We start from the raw sequence: 14683 nt of genomic DNA on the forward strand, positions 1-14683 counted from the left end.
ATACTTTCCTGTGCAGAGTTAAGCATATGCAGAATTCTGTGTCTGTGCTATGAGGAATCTTTAAAAATTATTGCAGAAAAAAGTGAGATGTAGTTTGATGGGGATAAAAATGTCAGGGGAGTTAGTTAAAAAACTTTCTCCAGAGTTTGTGGATAGTGTATCTTTGGAAACATGGGCTCTGTGATTGAATTTCTGACTCTACTGATATGAATAGCAAAGTTCTCTTTAACTTCAAGTAACAAAAAGAGAATTTTTTTCCCCACAAAGAGCTGACTTTCCACAGTGATTTTTTTTCTTCACCCATAAAAAATGCTCAGTCACCTTTGGCATTATTATGACTTTATTAAAACATAAAAATATAATGTTAGCAAGCATGCTGAATTTATCTTTGCCTTAGGAGGACTTAAACCATATTTGCACAAAGTCACAACTGGCGGCTGGCAGCCTGCTTTTATAAACAAAGTCATGGCAGCTTTACAACCATATAATGAATGAGTTCAAGAGCAGTGTAAAAACCCAGCAACCTCAGCTGGCCCCACAAAGGGCTCTGGCATGCAGCAGATGGGGCAGCATTTTGAAGAAAACTTCTGACTGGTTACAGAAGAAAAGCAAGAGGGAGTTGAAAGGAAGTTCAAACAAATGTGGAGTTTCTCTGCCCACTTATAACGTCTTGTGGCACTCAGTTATGAAAGAAGTCATGCTTAAATACACCCAACCCAATCTTACTGAAAAACATCTGTGCTATCTTATGATGTGAAAAACAAGTACAGAACAAATGTGGTGGACATAGCTCTGGCTGAGCTGAGGAGACTTTATGTCAGTGCCTTTGGCTCTGCCTGTTGTCTCATTGCTGATCTGCATGCTTCTCTGTCCTTTCACCCTTGTGAAACCTTCACCTCCCCACAGGCCAGGAGTGTTTTTTGGGGCTCCTTGCGTAGGTGTGGGAGGTCCCTTCCGTGAGCAGCAGACACTGTGGTCACAGAGGAAGGCTTCCTCCTCTCAGGAGTGGGGGACTCTCAGCTCTCTGAGAGTCAAAACAGTCAGGCTGCCTGAAATCCTCCTCAAAACAGCGTAGCAGATTTAAGTACATCTTTTCTACAATGTTTTTGAGAATTGATGGAAATCTCAGCCATGACTGTCATTCTGAGGCTGACTCATGGTTTGTCTCTGCCTAAACCCATCCGTGCCTTCTCTGCCTCATTTTCCTCTGCAAAATGGGCCTGTGAACAAAAGGGCTGCCATTTGATTCAGACACCAGGATGTGTCCCAGCATTTTGTCTCTGCAAATAACCGATAAAGCTGGGGAGAAATCTTGGGTGGGAACAGTATGATCCATATATTCTCCCGGTCTCTGACACCTGACAGGCTTGGAAAACCCCCAAGCCAGAGTCGACTTTTGGCCCTTCACAGTTAAAATCTAGTGGTCAAGTTAGCCTCCATGAATATGTCTAATCCCATTTTGACTCCAGTAATATTCTGGCTTCACCAAATCCCATGGTAATGAATTCCAAAATGCAGTCTCAGGCTGGGTGGAGAGCCAGGCCTTTTCTGTTATTGTTAAGCCTTCTAGCTAATAATTTAATTGAATGTCTTGCTGCAAAAGTGTTGGAGGAAATAGTGAATAGTGAAAAACAGATTTAATACACTTCTTAGCCAGTATGAGGGTTATTTATTTATACTTTTCAGGACTTTTAGTTATTTCGGGGTAAAAGCCATGTTCAGCATAATGCTTGTATTTTAGGTCCATCTGACTTTCACTAGTTAAAAGTTCTTTGAAACCCAGGCCCCTTCATAGATCTGTTTTTTCTCTCACTTCTTTTTTCTTCCTGCTGCCCAGCTGTGTCAGCAGTAACATTCCCAAGCCTGTTGCTTTTTGCTCACCTCCTCTCTCACACTGCTTCCCCCATTCTCAATCACTCTACCGTTCCTGTGGCAGTCTCCTTCTCTCTGCCAGTCTCTGGTCACAGGCAGTTCTGCTCTGCGTGACTGTAACATGACAAAGTGCATTTATCATCTTTCAAGGAATTCCAGGTCAACTTCTCTCAGTTTGCAATGAGGAAATTATTTTTCCATTCTCAAGAGGACCCAGAAGTCAAGCTTTCGGATTTTTTTCTGATTTTTGCACCATCATTATTATAAAATATCAGCAGCTGTATTTGATTATAAGTTATTTCACACAATTGCCTACCATTACAGAGTGCTAAAAGCAGCAAACGGAGTCATAAACACCTTTGCTCACTTGACTGGAATATAGCTGAGCACTGTGTTTACTTAGAAACTGTGTTCCAGTGCCTGTCTGACTTGACAACTGATTCTGCTGCTTACTTTTCTCCTCAGATCACTGTTAGTAATGAAGAGGTCAGCAATCCCTCATTTCTCGATCTGATTAGAACTCCCCAGATGAGAAGAAACACGCTGATTCTGATGTACGCCTGGTGAGTATGCACATCAGTGTGATTTATTGGACGAGTGGAATGTTTTGAAGAATAATTCCCTTGTGACTTTTAGGTTCTTTCCAGCTGCTTACAGTCATTTGTTTGCCTCACAACATTTTTTCCCTTTACTATTTAGGTTCACAAGTGCTCTGATCTACCAAGGGCTTGTCATGCGCCTAGGAATTGTTGGAGGAAACCTCTACCTAGACTTCTTCATCTCAGGAGCTGTAGAATTGCCTGCAGCTCTCCTGATTCTAGTGACAATTGATCGCATTGGTCGGTGCCCTCCCTTCGCGATAAGCAACATTGTGGCGGGAATTGCATGCTTCATTACTGCGTTCTTGCCAGAAGGTAATTCCCTGCCTTTCTGTTCGCTTCCCAACACTAGGCTCTTTAGGTCAATGACTTCTCTGTGACAATCCTTGAGTAGGAGGCCACACAAAGCTTTAGATAAAAGTAAAATGTGTCCTGTAATGCAAGTAACACCACAGTTATGGGACAATATACCTTATTTGCTCATGGATTGCCCTGGAACGCATAATAGCTGCATCTGTGATGGGTAGTGAGCAGCAGATAGATATATTTCTAAGAGAGATGTGTATAAAGGCCCTATCCTGTTTTTGAAGGCAGAAGCAGGGGAAGGGGACACAAATATAAGGGGAAAACATATTCCCCTACTTGGAAGATACTTACGATGTAAGAAATCAATGATTTAGATGTGACAACATGATGGTCTTCTCATCTCCAGACAAATCAATGTGTAGAAGAAAAATACACAGCCTAACCTCTAAAGACCTTCATCCAGATTCATGGCTCTCCTGGCGTTATCAGGCTATTTCAGCAGCCCAGAGGTGCCAGGCTGTAATGTGCTCTGCCCACTTTTCAGTTTGACTCCCCATTTCCTCCCAGTCCACAACCACTATACAGTGTGGGGGCTGCAGCAGGCAACCTGGAGATGGCTGCCCTGCTTTCAACCTCCCAGGAATTTGGGCGATGCTAAGGGGATAAAGGTGTAACTTTCAATTAAATCATAGTTATCTGGCTTCAAAAACAACTAAATGGTCTGATATAGCATTCAGGCTTTCCAGTACTCCTTTCTTTTCTTTAAATTGTTTTCCCTCCTTTGTAGCTATTTAACTATACCATGAAGTGCATATCCTCAGGGAAACATTTAGAGGTGCTCTGCACAGAGCAATACCACATCAACATGCTGTGCCTCAGAACAGGTAGGAACTGGCAACTGAATTGGCATTAGAGAGGCTTATTCCTCCCCAGGGTTGTTCCCATCAAAGTGAAGCGACAGTCCTGGCTAGCCTTACAGGTGCTGATTCCCGAAATTGTATCACAAGGTAATGGTTTTCCTAGAGAAGAGCCATGAAATGCCACTTCAAGAGTACTGGCCCATGAAAACAGGCAGGTTTGCTGTGAGTGCAGACTGAAATCCTTCAAAGAGGTATGTTGATTCACTTCCTTTAAAGGGATTCCTCCAAAAGTATTTGAAGTTAATACTACATGTTTGAGGAGCTCCATTGCTTCAACAGAAGCAGAAACAATGTGACAGAGAAATGGGAAGGGGAGGTCAAGGGTCTGGTCCTGGGCCTGGCTCTGGTGGCTGTGTGACTTTGTCCTGGGATACTGTATTGTAGTCACTTGTTTAAGTTCATCAGTTTGACAGCTGAAGGCCATGGAGATTTGACCTGCTGTCCTGAAGTATTCTCCTTGTGACCTCCCAGGTCCCCACTGCTTTGAGCCTCTCCAAAGAGCCACAGTGCACCATGAGTGGATACCAGCAGCACTCTGCTGCTGGTGGCAGCTCCCCACTCGGTGAAGCCCTGGGGCCATTTCTCATCATAAGCACAGCATTTCYGGCACAGAGGGCCCAGTTAAGCACCCAAGATTTCTCCCTTGTCATCTGTTGACTTTGCCGGCACCATTTTCAACCTATGAAAGCAATACAAAGGATGCATTGGGACAACAAGGACTGAGGACTGTTGATTGTCCAGAGCAGAAGGAGAAAACAAAGAATGACACTGGGGAATTATTCCTTCAGGGCATTTGCCTGAAGCAGCTACATTTTTTGGGCAGCACCATTTTGCTGAGCACTGTGGAGCAGGTCTGAGGTTAGAGCAGGAGCATCCTGTGGGACTGGTATGGCCTGAGGGAGAGACCGAAGGGGTAACCTACAGCCAGCCAGGTGCTGCCATCAGCATGCCCTCAGTAGTGACAGAGCAGTGCTGATGGGACCCTGCTCCCTGGTAATGTTAATCAGGCTGAAAAGAGGACAGCCTGGGGATTAGGATATTTGCATATGGGACACCTGAGGTCCAAATCCTGCTTTCAAGAAACGCCTGTTTATACAGATGGGAAGAACAGCAATAGCAGCTTGCCAGCGCTCAGTGACATTGTGGTGCTCACACAGTTCAGGTCCTCCTGGCAGAGGTAGGAGTACGTCACCCTCACCTCAGGGGCCTTATTGACTGAAGGGGTGCTATGGTGACAACATGGATTTATTTTGTTCTTTCTAGCCTTTGCATTTCTTACAAGTGTTTGAAAAACAGACCTTTTCAGGGCAAAGGCAATGTCTCACAACATGGGATGAAATTTGTTGAGGCATTTGTTTGATTGTTTTGGAAGGGAAAAAAAAACCCAAGCATCTCATTTTTGGTTCAGAGCAAACTGAAATGTTTTCTTGTTCTTCTTGTTTAAGTGAAAACACAGTCACTGCCAGAGCCCTCTGCCTGCTGGTGGCAGACTGCCCCCGCTTCACGCCATGTTCAGGCTTGCAGTTTCGCTAGGCTCCCAGACTCCTTGGCAGGCAGCTCTTCACCACCTTGAAAAATCTTCATGGTTAGACCGTATGGGAGACCATCTTCTTCCAAGAGCGCTGCTGAAGTACTTGCTACTTTCCATGTGACTCTTCCCCAGAGGCCACTGGCTCTCCAGAGAGGTCTGTCAGACTGCTGAAGGGTTGCCCTCAGCAACATGGAATAGCTCTGCCCCACGGGGCAGATATGACCTTCGTGCCCCGTACACCTTGTTCCCCACTGGYGAGATTGACGCAGAGCAGTGTAAGGCCTGTAGGCACATTGTGTCATGTACGATGTCAGGATCCGGGGAAGGGAAGAGGGAGGACTGTCAGAAGCAGCATCATTAGGAGCATGTCTGATGTGCAGTGGCTAAAAAACTGTACAGTGCAGCTGGCCTGGTCTAAGGCCATGTAGCTGTAGATGCATCTTTAAAAGTGGCTTCTTTGTGGTCAGATGCTTTGAGAGGTAACTCAACTGCATTTCTTGGTGTGTAGCATCCCTGTATAAATAAATCCTCCTTTCTGGGGCACAATCTGGACATGGTCAGGGAAGCATATGGCATTCATTCTCCCACTCATGGCGTTATGCCCTGCCAGTGTCTTGAATCAATCAGTTGGACATCATTTTTGCTTCTCCAAAGCAGCCTTGCATGATGTTAGAAAGCAATAGATGCCAGTATAGATAAATATCTACAGCAGTGGCCCTTCAATCTGGCTTGACCAATCCAGAATTTCTGTGACATAGCTTTTGCTGACAGGACCTGGGACTTACTCTCTTAGAAGCAGAAAAATAGAAATTGTGTGGTTGAATGAAACTGAAGTCCATCTAGTTCTGTAACCAGCCTTTGACAAGGGGGGGGTATATAATCACTCGCATAGGCAGGTAGAGACACTGTGCTCTCATTCCTTCTCCCACCTTTTCCCTCAAATGCATCAGGGGCTTGCTGCTAAAAAGTTACAGACTGGTTTAAGCCAAGGAGAGCCTTTTTGTTAATCACTAGCTGTGTGGTTAGCTCTCCAATCTCTTCTTCCGAGTTGGTGAGATCTTGTTGTCAGTGATTTCATGTGGCAGTAATTCTTCTGTCTTTGAAGAGGAATGAAAAGTACTTCTGCTGACTAGTTTTGAATTCAAGACGCCAGAACTAGCCATTGTAACCAGAGACTGCTCAATAAATCCTAGGAGATGAGACTCCTCTGGAAAATCCTTTGGAGTCCAGGGCTGCTGAAGCAATAGTTTAGTTGTGCCAGAGCAATAGGTGTTTGGTGCTTATGCTGTTGCTTTAGTACCTCTTTCCTTTTCAAATTTAGAAGCAGCTTTTTCTAGTTTTCCCATCATTGCTTGTGTTTTACTGTGTTCTGGCACTTTGTAAATAACCAGGAAGAGGCTTTTCTTATGCCCATATATTAGAAAAACTCTGCTGCAGTCTATGGAGTTATCGGTATAAAATCCATGTAAGTGAGAACCAGGCCTGAAGAGTGTGGCTAATACAGGAAAGCACACTTCACCAGGGTTTCTTTTTGAATGAACAGATCTTCCATGGTTCAAAACCACAGTAGCCACACTGGGAAGACTGAGCATCACAATCGCTTTTGAAATTGTGTATCTTGTGAATACTGAATTGTACCCTACGACGCTGAGGTAAGTCAAGTTGGGTCACAGGGGAAATCTACCAGCTGAAGCTCCCGGAAATCTTTTAACTTTTTCCTCTGCTTTTCCCCATTCCCCGTTACACTGCTTTTTAGTAAAACTGTTTTCTCCAGAGTTTCCTAACAACTAAACAGCCACTGTTCAATGTGAATGGCATATACTGATGAGATAATTGTGGAGCTAATGCCTACATTCTGCTGCCTGAAGTGCTGGTTCATCTGTTTGTTAGCATTTCTGAAATAAATGGCACTATTTTTCTTTTGCAGAAACTTTGGTGTTTCCCTGTGCTCAAGCTTGTGCGATCTAGGGGGAATCATAGCCCCATTCCTGCTCTTTCGATTAGCAGCCATTTGGTTGGAGCTACCTCTAATTATTTTCAGTAAGAAATGATTTTAAAAGTACTTTTTGTTAATATAGCCTTCTCCTAACAGAGCTTTTATTTTAGGGCAGAAGTTTAGTGTGTGGCCTCATCTCCCTCTCACAAACCACGTTCCCTCAACCGTCATGCCTAATATAAGAAACTGAAGGGCAAATGTGGGTGAAATATGCCACGTCTTTCCAAGGGTAATGTAGCACCCTGGACAGCATGGGGCATCCCTGCAGCCAAGCAAGGAGCCTCATAGCAGGACCTGTAGGACCCTGCTGAAAGCTCCCACTTGTGGTGTACTTCTAAAGGTTGAAGTTGTCCCTGGGGGAATGGACTCTCCTTCATAGTTGCTGAATATATGTTATCTTTTATCCTTCTGACACTGCTTCAGACTGTATCCATGCCTCTGTTGTATGCAACAGCCTTTCCTCAGACAAACAGAATTCCTTGTTTAGAAACAAGCTCCCACTAGGATGACTCCATCTGATTTTGMAGCAAGTTATGGGAGACCTCAGGCCTATTTTGGTAACTTGGTTGAAGCAGCACAGAAGAAACTATGTGAGGTGCTTGAAGAATGAACAACCTTGCAGCTGAGTTCTGTAATTGCAGGAGAGTGAGCTTACTCTCTCAACGGTAGAGGTTGATGTCCTTTCAAAAATCTTTGTTTTATTTTTCTGGTATATACAGTTATGACTATAAATGTTGTATTAAGCATAACTTTTTAGTTCTGTTGGAGTCTGCTGCTCAGTTGCACTTTGGGAAAATGAGCCCTGTAGAGTAAATCTGTAGAAAAAATGAGCTATTTCCAGCAGGGAAGTAGGAGTCTGCAATTAAAACAGACTACCAGAAGTACATGAGACRGGGAAAAAAGCAAAAAGGATAGGATACAATAAGAAGGGACATTGGTGGCTAAAGATAACCTCAGCTTGAAAATACAAATGGAAAGAGAAAGGACATTTTTAAAAAATCATCATTACACCAAGAATAGATGTGTATAGAAGTACTGTGTTCACATTATCTAATTACAAATTCTGCTGCTGCTGAAGGACGTAAGATTTTCCACTGTCTTGAGTAAATAGCTAAAAAGTCAGGGAGGATCCTCCTTGGAAGATTTTATTGCTAAGCAAACAAACAAAACCCCAGGCGCAACACAGTCAGGGAACATTTCACCTTTTGCTCAAGCCCTACYATTCTTTACTTCCCAAGGATGAAGTTTTATTTTGAGTCATGTAGTCTACTTTGGCCATGGCTACGTGAACAGAATATTTCAGGAAAATCTCAGTGGTCCTGAGGAACACAAACAGATACACCTATGTAATGCAGCCCCTTGAAAGGAGGCATATCTATCCTAGGTGAGAAATGTCATCCTAGTTCCAATGCAGTTTGTGTGTACTTACCCATATGCACTTGTGTCAGGTTTTTTACCTCTAAGATCTCACTTTTAGGGCAATTCAGGCTGCAAATGAACCCATAGCCTTCAGGTTTTTTTTCTAGGTTAAACTAATTCAGGATAAAGGTGTTCTATAAGAGTAGGATCACTCACTTAACCTTAATCCAAATAAGCTTTCTTCAGTGGATAAATCCTGAAAATAAGGAATGTAATGAATTTCTTATTGCTTTTTCTTTTCTTTAATGTCTGCTGTAGGTATTCTTGCAATTGTTTGTGGGCTYCTAGTACTGCTTTTACCAGAGACAAAGGGAATCTCCTTACCGGAGACAGTGGAGGATGTTGAACAGCTTTCAAGGTATGATGTGTACTTCCTTCCTCAGAGTGTTCTCCTTGAACCTTGCCAGCCTTTATAAATTAAAAAACAAAAGAGATTGATGCTCTTAGAGTGTGAAAGTAAATTCCCTAGACAGCCTGATGTTGTGCACAGGTGGCATTTTTCTTGATAGAAGTGTGAATTTTTCAATACCACAAAGGTAGTCTTTTTTAAAAAATGTATGGAAATAGAATCTGTATTTTTCTCATAAAGACCTTGTACACCTCTGGAAGCACAAAGTGACAGTGTACAAGAAAGATACTGCAATTATAGTCTGCAGCTCTCTGATCAAGACAGCTGGCCACTACCTCAATGCAAATGTCCTCTGAGGAAAGGTTCTTGATAATGGGAGCATCTCCACATATTGCAAAGTCACTCACAAGATGAATTTACAGCTGAACATCTATAGGCTCTGTCTTCCCACTCCTAAAGCACAACAAGCTGGGCTCTTCACTGTGGTGCAAGCATGAAGGGAATATTTACACTTTGCCTTGCTTGGCAGTAAATGTCCTGAGGATTTAATGCCATACATTACTGTTTCAAACAGTGGATTTGGCTATTATGTCAGCAACCTTTGCCCATTTCAGTGCACAAACAAAAGAAAGAGGAAATGATATAGAGAAGGTAAATGGATCAGTACTGTAGCTTGGACTACAACTCTTTTTTCTCTTTTCTTCCTTCTTTCCCCTCTCCCCTCATTTTTCTTCAGTCATTATGGTAAATGTGGCAAGAAGAGGAAACACCGGGACACCAGCTCTTATATTTGATCTCTGAAGGACAGCACTGGGCAAAGAACCCTGTTCCCATACTGGGAATTTATTTTTCCACATGCTACCACTTTAAAGTTTGCTGCAGAGTGTGGATTATACTCCATGTTCTTCTTCTGAGCATAAGGACATTCAAAATAAACATTGTATTTTTCTATAAATATGAAATAAATTTTTTCTGAGTATGATGTTTGCAGGAAGGGAATGCTCTGTGATTCTTGTTAAGAGCAGAACAGCTTTAAAAAGATGCACTTTCCAGCTCAGTGAGCAATTATTTATGTCATTATATATTTGAGTTCTTTGTTTATTAGTATATAATTTTAGTATATACCTCTGGTGGGGAGAGCTGGAAAGGGTGCTGATTGTTTAAGATTTTGATGATTTGGGGAAGAGTGGATGAGTATTTGAGCCCTTTCTTCTTTGCCCTTGAAAAACCTGGACAAACAGAACAGCTGATGGATCAGTAAGAAGGATGTTAATTATGGAGGTACCAAGGTGTTGTTTCTCAGGTCGGGAGGGATGGGAATTCATAGGCACACCCTGAGAGACCCTCGCACTGGTCTTGCCCTCTCCCCCAGCAAGCCTCTGCAACAAAAGCTTTCCATTCCTCCCTGTTCAAGGGCTTTCTCAAATGTGGTAGCATTCCACCTCTTCTTCTTGCCCGGGCTTTATGTAGGTTTCCTATCCTACAGAGGGCATGAGCTCTGAGTGTCATGTTATCCCACTGCCCATCAGTCCTTCCCCCCATTTCTGGGGTTTGTGTATTTTCCCATTCCCCTCTCCCCAGGCTGGAGTCCCCCAGTCTTTCAYAGGGGAAGAGCTTCTCCCTGCTCTCCCCTGTCGGATGCCCTTTTTAACCCTCTCAAGAGAGAGACATGCTAATTTTCCCCCTCTAACATATTCTCTCTGCCCATCCCTACAAACCAGTTCCCTCACCCTGACTCCCTCCTCTATGAAGGTCACCCCCCAAATCCTCTCTTCTCMCTGTTCTTATTTGTCATCTTTCTGCCTTATAGATAAGTTGTTTGGGATGTTTACTGGTTAAGTTTTCTTGGGAAGATGAGCAGGGCTGAGACCTTTGGTTATACAGGGAAGTGTTAGCTGGACCCAGTTGTCTGACAGATGAACGACAGCGGAAGTGTTTGGATCTGTGCCTCTGCAATCAGATAGCAGGGGCACACAGTCTTCCCTTTCAGCTGTACAAATTTCTTCAACAAGTGTTGGATCCTGGCCACAGAAAGAAAATCCACTCTGTGAAATGAAGGGATCGAGAAGATGTGGTGTTCAAATGCTATCCTGTTACCAATGGAGAATCAAGGTGTGTGGGGGGAAAGGTCATTGAGCTGTTGTAAAGGGATTTATAAGCTCAGAGAATAACAAATTTGTTATAGGACCAAGTTTCGAAATTCATACCACAAATGAGTGATACTAACATTATGATCTGTGCAGCTTAATGACCACTGCTCCAGTCAAACCTTCTTAAGAGTGCACAGTTTCCTTCCTGCCCAAGGGGATTTCCTACAGTGTCCCCTTTTCTCACTGCAGCATGATGAGGAGTATGCTATGTGTCTCAACAGCTCCCAGCTCTCCTTGCCTTCTCCCAACAGCTGCCCATACCACCAGTTCTGCTAGAGGAAAACAGGACCTTTGTTAGTAATGTAACGCTTGCATACTTTGAACAGTTAGAAATACAAAGCTGTCTTTCAAGGCTGTTTCTAATTAACTCTGAGGATAGGATATTCAAAATAGGATACTTAGGATGGGATAGGATGCTTAGCAAAAGTCACTGGTGACCACAAGAAATGAAACTAAATGAGCATCTCAAAATATATCTAGCTAATTGGTGATATCTAGGATATGATCTGAATGTGGAGCCCCCATTGGAGAGAGAAAACTACTCCTACGCCAACATGGTCTTCTGCAGACCGCCGTAAACGCCATCTGGGCCATCTGGTGGAGAGCCAGCTCTGAACTGGAAGTCATGGTGTTGCATTAGCCTTGCACTGGCCTGAGCAAACCTGCTCCTGGTCCATCAGCACAGGGTGGGAGCTCAGCCCTGCCTGCCTGGCACCCAGCCAGCCCGGGTGGCATCTTGCCCTTGTTGGGAAGGCACAGCCCTCAGAGACCCTCCCTGTTCCTTTTAATGCTTCTTCTTCGTGAATTCTAATTTAAAAACTGAAGCAGTCTGAGAAGGACTGTGGAAATCATTGAATGCTCTGGCTTGCCAAAGAAGGGCTAATACTGTTTGCCAGCTGTTGCTGTCTGTTGATGACTGAATTGTGCTTGAGAAGTCAGAGACATGAAGGCTTGCTTCTGGCTTTTCAGGCTGTGATTTGTTTGGAATAGCATTGTATGTTGTACAGAGCAATATATTTTATATGAGCAATATATTTTAGTATGTAAAATGGCTAGGAATGTTGTCAGAAATTTAAATGTATTTTTATTATAAAAATGTGTTATGTAAAGGACATCAGGAAAAAGCATGTGCGTGTGTTCTGACTTTTAATATTATAGTACTTACTAATATCATAACAGGTGTAACTTCAGGTGGAGTTTGTATTTGAACCTGTGCTAACTCTTACCCATGAATAGATGGATTTTATAAGACTGAATATCTTCCTGTCTCTGTGAGAATATCGGTTGCCTCAGTTGCAGTGAATTGGGTAATAACCGGTTAGCGTGACCAGAGTTTTGGCAATGATGTGGTTACACTGCTGTGGGTGAGAGAGGAAAAATGTGGTGGAAGCAGAAGGAGAGCATAAGTGAGGGAGCAAGAGTTTACATGTGAACAGCTTTACAGATCAAAGACAAAGCTGCAACAATGCGTTTCTGTTGTCAGAGATGTACTATGTTGATTTCTTGACTGACTTAATGATCAAAATTAATAGATACAGAAAATATCCAGGAGGGTATTTGTGCTCACTGAATCCCTTGTGACCACAGAGGTAAGTGGGGAACGCTTTACTGGAACTTTTCCCTGACATTATTGCTTATCCTGAAATCAGACTCCAGGTGTAGTAGCTGCAAAAATCATCCTGTCACCTATTTCTTCTTTATAGCTCTCAGACTGCCATTATAGTCCATAGGAGAAAAAGAACTTCTAGAATGCAACCCATCTGCTTTCTATGCATGTGCATTAAAAAAAAAAAGAAAAGAAATGAAAAGAAAACCTAGACTGAATGAAATGTGCTTTGACATGTGTAGGAGTGGACCTCTGCACTGCAAAAGTGGGCAGAATGAATCTCACTCTAGGAAATAGGTGAGTTTTGCAGAATACCCTAGCTTATGCTGGGAACGCAGGAAGGGCTCCACATGCAACGAGGAGTTTTTAGGAGCCTGCAGGACACTACCTTGATAATCTGAAAGGGGTGCAGGATGGGAGTGGGGAGTGCTCGCTCTGGCAAGTGTTAGCTAAACTTTCTCTGGCAAAGACCTACAAAGTGGGGGATAGCTTGGTAGCTGGGTGTCCATTTCAGCATGCTTGGCTGCCTTTTTAACCTCGTCTTCATTGAGGAAGGTTCTATCATCACAAGGTAGATGATGCTAAGGAGAGTGCTACGGAGATGGGGGAGGGACAGTCAGGTCGTTCTTTGGTTGTATTGAATTTCTGAAGACATAAATGTAGCATTTTCTTTTTGTTAAAATGGGAAGGAAATTTCTCTCATTCGAATCCATCTTCACATAATGAGAAAGAGTATCCTATAAAACTCCCAGTCTAGAACAGTGAAAGGGACTCTGTGTAAAGGTTAACAGTGAAGAGTGGCTATCTGAGTCTTGCTCACCTGATAGCAGTAAAAACCACATGGCAATTATTCTTGGGGATAGCAGCAAAAATGTGTGAGTACATTTTTAGGGGACTAATAGGATTGTTATGTTAACAGCAGTACCTTATTGGACAACCAAAAATCAGTCCTGTTTACAACACGTTTTGGGAGGCAAACCTTTTGGACAACAAGAAATAACTGATAGAATAAAGAATGAATATCAAATGTAAAATGAAACATAAAATCCCCATGAAAGAAGTAAAGTAACATTCTGAAATGATTGATGGTTCAGAAATTTGACGTTGTTTGGCACAGAGAAGAGGAAGGTTTTATTTTTCCCTAATGTGTATAACAGCACTTGTACATTCAGCAGAAAAGCACTGAGTTTTGGGGGCGGTGGTCTTTTTTGGTCTTTTCCTTCAAACGTCATGAAGAAATTTGCCATTCTAGAACAACATAGAAGTATTTGTATTTTAAGAGTTGTTCTATGACCATAGCTTTCATTTATTATGACCACAGACACRTGTAAATCTTTTTCTTTTAGAGGTGAAAAATATACATGCAGAGGTTATGTAGGGAAACAAGACTGGTACTGTTGATGACAATTTTATAATATAATACATGCATTGTCAATACTTGCTGCAATGACTGACATCAGTTATTTCTCTGCCTTCACTATGGATTAATGTAAGGGTAATGCTATTTTCTATTCACTGTTTTGTATCATTGGTGCAACAGTTGTACTTTTGCTGACACACAGATTTCCATGACAATAAAAAATATGAAAATACAAATCAAAGGCACTTGCTTCTTTTTTACATCCCGTGTATTTGATGCCATAGCAGATACATATAATAAAACTTGGCATGCATGAACGACATCCACAGTGAGATTCTTCTTTGTTTTAGATCATTAAGTTGGTAAGAAGGTCAGACACCTTGTAGAGAGTGAGCAGTAGTTCTCCTTCATTTGTTGGAGGCCCAACATCTTGGCAAATTCAACCTTAGAAGAAGTCATTCTAGAGCCTAATACAAGATTGAAATACAGATGTCCTGTTACAGATGGTATTGGGATTTTTGACGAGTATTTTAGAGGTTGGTAGGTTTATTGTCAAATACAGATAACCACTGAAC

General features: G+C 42.5%; 1 protein-coding gene across 9 annotated transcripts in view; it reads left to right on the forward strand.

Annotated features, from left to right (window-relative positions):
* SLC22A3 (solute carrier family 22 member 3) overlaps nt 1-14344 on the forward strand; it is a 68923-nt gene extending 54579 nt beyond the window's left edge. For all 9 annotated transcript variants that reach the window (XM_026066453.1, XM_026066444.1, XM_026066449.1 and 6 more), the window contains 6 exons: nt 2338-2435; nt 2572-2786; nt 6772-6880; nt 7156-7268; nt 8902-9001; nt 9729-14344. In XM_026066453.1, coding sequence (XP_025922238.1) covers nt 2338-2435; nt 2572-2786; nt 6772-6880; nt 7156-7268; nt 8902-9001; nt 9729-9786 — 693 coding nt within the window. In that variant the 3' untranslated portion in view covers nt 9787-14344. The remainder of the gene's footprint in view (nt 1-2337; nt 2436-2571; nt 2787-6771; nt 6881-7155; nt 7269-8901; nt 9002-9728) is intronic.
* Nucleotides 14345-14683: the final 339 nt, after the last annotated feature.

The sequence above is a fragment of the Apteryx rowi genome, unplaced genomic scaffold (assembly GCF_003343035.1).
Source record: "Apteryx rowi isolate R43461 unplaced genomic scaffold, aptRow1 scaffold_241, whole genome shotgun sequence".
NCBI lineage: Eukaryota > Metazoa > Chordata > Aves > Apterygiformes > Apterygidae > Apteryx > Apteryx rowi.